At 42.9% G+C, this 3613-nt stretch overlaps 1 protein-coding gene across 1 annotated transcript; it reads right to left on the reverse strand.

Annotated features, from left to right (window-relative positions):
- Positions 1-213: 213 nt before the first annotated feature.
- LOC118751770 (CCAAT/enhancer-binding protein-like) lies at positions 214-2119 on the reverse strand. The gene has a single exon (XM_036486587.1). It carries the CDS (start codon positions 1665-1667, stop codon positions 324-326), a length of 1344 nt encoding a protein of 447 aa, XP_036342480.1. The 5' UTR covers positions 1668-2119; the 3' UTR covers positions 214-323.
- Between the last annotated feature and the right edge of the window lie 1494 nt (positions 2120-3613).

Raw genomic sequence — 3613 nt, forward strand, 5'->3', positions numbered from 1 at the left:
GAATGCCTCTATTTCGACTCTCTCTTTAAATTATATTACAATTTACAGTTTTCTTGATTTGTATAAAAAATGAGACCTTAGGTACATTCATATATTTTTTAAGCCCATAGCATTCAAGCTTGATTCTAGAAATTTTACTACTTTACACTCAACGCATTCTGACAAGGAGCTACTTGCTACACACACGCACAGCGTTTATTTATGCATACAGAATACATACACGCTCGCAATCGCACTTACGCTCAGCGACATTCGTCGCCCACTTTCATACTCGTTTAACGCTGGAGATGATGGTTGCTGCTTTGTGCGTTATCCTGGAGATTTTACAGCCCATGGTCGTTGGTATTAAGGAAACTGCGACAAACGCGACTCACTTCCGGATTCGCATGGTTCATAAGCTGCATGTAGATCTGTTTGTGTAGTTGAATTTCATTGGTCATCTCCTGTAGTTGGCGCAAAAGTGCCTCCTTCTCTTTCAGCAACGTCTTGACCCGCTCCTCTACTTCCCGTGAGCGTACCTTCGCCTTCTCGCGCGATTTTCGCACCGCTATGTTGTTACGTTCTCGTCTTCGTCGGTATTCCTCGCTGCCCTTGTCTACATGCTTGAGCGAAGATTTGCGTTGATGTTGGAGTTGTTTGTTATGGTGTTTGAGGAGATGGGCGCCAGCTGCCAGATGAGGAAGATTCATAGAATGGTGTGCCAGCACGTTAGCTGAGGTGAGGGTTGTGAAGTTGGGTGCTGTACCGCCAGCTCCGTTGTTCATACCGCCGGTGTTGACCGGGCCGTTGTTTGCCGCTGTCTGGTAGGGATTGTAGAGACCGTTGGCACCACTATTTGTGATGAAAGCTGCCGCCGCTGCATTGTTTGCGTTTGTCTCCTGTAATTGGCGGCGATATTCCGGGTCGATGGGCTCCTCTTTAATGGTGGATGTGTCTGAGCCCACCGAAGAGTTCTCATCACTTGAGTTAGTACTGTAGGCTGCGCCGGAGTGAACCGCCTGTGGCATGTATGCCAGAGCGCTGCGTCCGTAATTGTGCTGTTGAGTGCGCAGCGACTGTTGCTGCAGTTGATGCTGTTGCAACACTTTTGCCGCTGCGCTCACCATCCCGTTGGGCGGCAGGGTGGCTGAAAGCCCTCCGGGGCTTGTTACCATGTCGCTGAATATACCCAGGCCCTCCTGTTCGCGAAACTGATCGTCGATCAAGTGTTGCAGATCCAAAGTGATTTCCTGTGCGGTCAACTCGTCCAGATCAGATTGGGAGTATTGCTGCAGCATTTGCTTCTGAAGCAGGTTGTTCACATTGTTTACATTGGCGTTAATGTTGGAGGTATTGTTGTTGTTAAGAGCCGCGGCCGCATGTTGCATTTGATGGACTGCGTGTTGTTTGACCACCAGACCAGAATTCTGTTGTTGCGCAGCAATTGCAGCAGATGCTGCCATATTTCCAACATTATTGTTGTTGTTGGCATCTGTGCCGTTGCTATTATTGCTATTGGGGTTGTTCATGTTGGGGTTCGCGTTGTTGTTTTGCTGGTGGGCGCTGGGCATGGCAGTCAGTGTGATTTGGCCGATGATTGCCTGTTGGGGCGGAGGCTGTTTTTTGAGGTCCAGCTGAGAGAGGGTCTGCACGGTGTCGTACATCTGCGTTGACTCCATGTTGAGCATTTTAAGTTGCGCGAATGAAGGCAAAATTTTGCAGTTTGTATACTATTCCCCCGGATGAAGTTAGCTTATGGAATTAAATTATAGCACGAAATTTAACTGAGCCCTAAAGATGGACGCTTAAACCATTTTAATGATTATTAGCCACGGGAATACGAGAAACTTTATTAGTGCTTTTTTATTATTCACCAAAAATTCTATGGCGTTTTTAATCACAAAGATTTTCTCTTTGATTGTTTGTTTAAGTCACTTTGGGTGCGTTTGCTGTGGTCTTCAAATATATAGGTACATATGTGTATCTTTCAACATTAATATTACCAATTGCCTTTCAAAGTCCTGTTTTGGTTTGCACAGTTTTATGAGGTAAAATCTTTGGATTTGGTTTGAGTCGTAACAAATTTTAGCATTCTTTGACTTTTGTGTTCTATTTCATGTACATATATTCTGCTTTTAATTTTTTTAGTTAGGGCAGCAATTTAATGTCGGAAATTTGTTTTTTTTTTGTTTTTTGTTGGAACAGCTGCTGTCACAATTCTTTTTATAAAAAGTTTACAAAAATAGTCACGGCTTGTACATACATATATGTGTAATATGTTTTTCTAGTATTTGCGATGCAATTTCATTAAATGTCGGTTTAGTTTTTTGTAATAAAATAAACGTCTGTTTTCATTTCACAACTCACTATTTTCATTCATTTTGTGTTTTAGTTTAATCGCACCCAATGTTTTTAATTCACTCAATTCGTATATTTCTTTCTATCTATTTTACCAACATGAATGATTTGTCGAGTAAGTAATTTTGAAAATTTAAATTTGGTTTCGTTACTGTTAGTTAGCTTTAAAGCGTCTGGTTTACCGCGCGAGCCGTCACTTTTACTTAACAACCTTCCTCGGTCGACTGAAGTGTTTCACAAATGATGCAACCGATTTTATATTTTCCACTTACACGACGTGCGCGTCCGCGTCCGCATCCGTTCATGAGTGTAACCAACTCAATAACTTGCAGTTGCCGCTGCTGCAACTTTGGCTATCGTGGCTCTTCGCCAAGTCTTCAGCGTCTTCGTTTTGGCCCAACAATGACGACGATGTCTTCGTACGCTGCAGCCACGCAGTTGGCGTCTGAGCTAACGAAAGAAAATGTATATGACCCACCGAAAACAACCACCGACTGTGTAACTGAACAACCCGACCGCCTGTTAATCGCAATACCGACAATGACGTCGCTTATGCAATGACGAATGGCGAGTCTGGGGAAGCACGCAAGCTTTTTTCTTTAACGGAGCTCCCGTTTTTAATACCAAAGGAAATATGGTGTCAGTTAAGTTACGCCCGAATTCTCTAAATTGACCCCTCTGCTGCTTGTCTCTGAAAAACGGGGTTAACTTTGTTCGTTACCGAAGCGCTGCACACGTCTGTTCGCCACAATTTCTGAATTGCAACTAAAAGTTGGACTGTAACTCGCTTGTTATCTCCGGCATTAACCGAAAAGAAACTTCAAAGAAAGAGATTCCAAAATGAATTAGTAGAAGCAGAAGCAAATTATAAAAAGATATCTTCGCCTGTCTAAAAGAAGTTGCCGAAAATATCAACAAAACATAGCATACACAATCTGATCGTAAAGCACACACTGAAACGTTTGTTTGTAAGCTTTCCATTACTAGTTTTCTGCAACTACCTGTGGATTTGAGTGGTGCGCCACTGCCCCTTTCCCATACAAATAAAATTATGTAAATACATATTTATGTATGTATATAGTTACGTGTGTGCATACATACAATCTCCCGTCAAAGTACTTTCGGCCCACTGGTGAATGCGCCAATGTTTCCCCCCACGATCTTATACTCTTTGACTTCATTCAAGTGCTAGTATTGGTGTACACTCAGAGCTTCCCAAAACACTTTCGCTCTCTTCGATGGAATGCTGTTTTCACGTCTACTATTTGCTGGTTAC

Source organism: Rhagoletis pomonella, unplaced genomic scaffold (genome assembly GCF_013731165.1).
Source record: "Rhagoletis pomonella isolate Grant_MI unplaced genomic scaffold, Rhpom_1.0 Rhpom_scaffold_00982, whole genome shotgun sequence".
Lineage (NCBI taxonomy): Eukaryota > Metazoa > Arthropoda > Insecta > Diptera > Tephritidae > Rhagoletis > Rhagoletis pomonella.

What these genes read in the sequence shown, in the direction of transcription:
- LOC118751770 (XM_036486587.1), bottom strand. Translation starts at nt 1,667, where the DNA reads ATGCTCAACATGGAGTCAACGCAGATGTACGACACCGTGCAGACCCTC.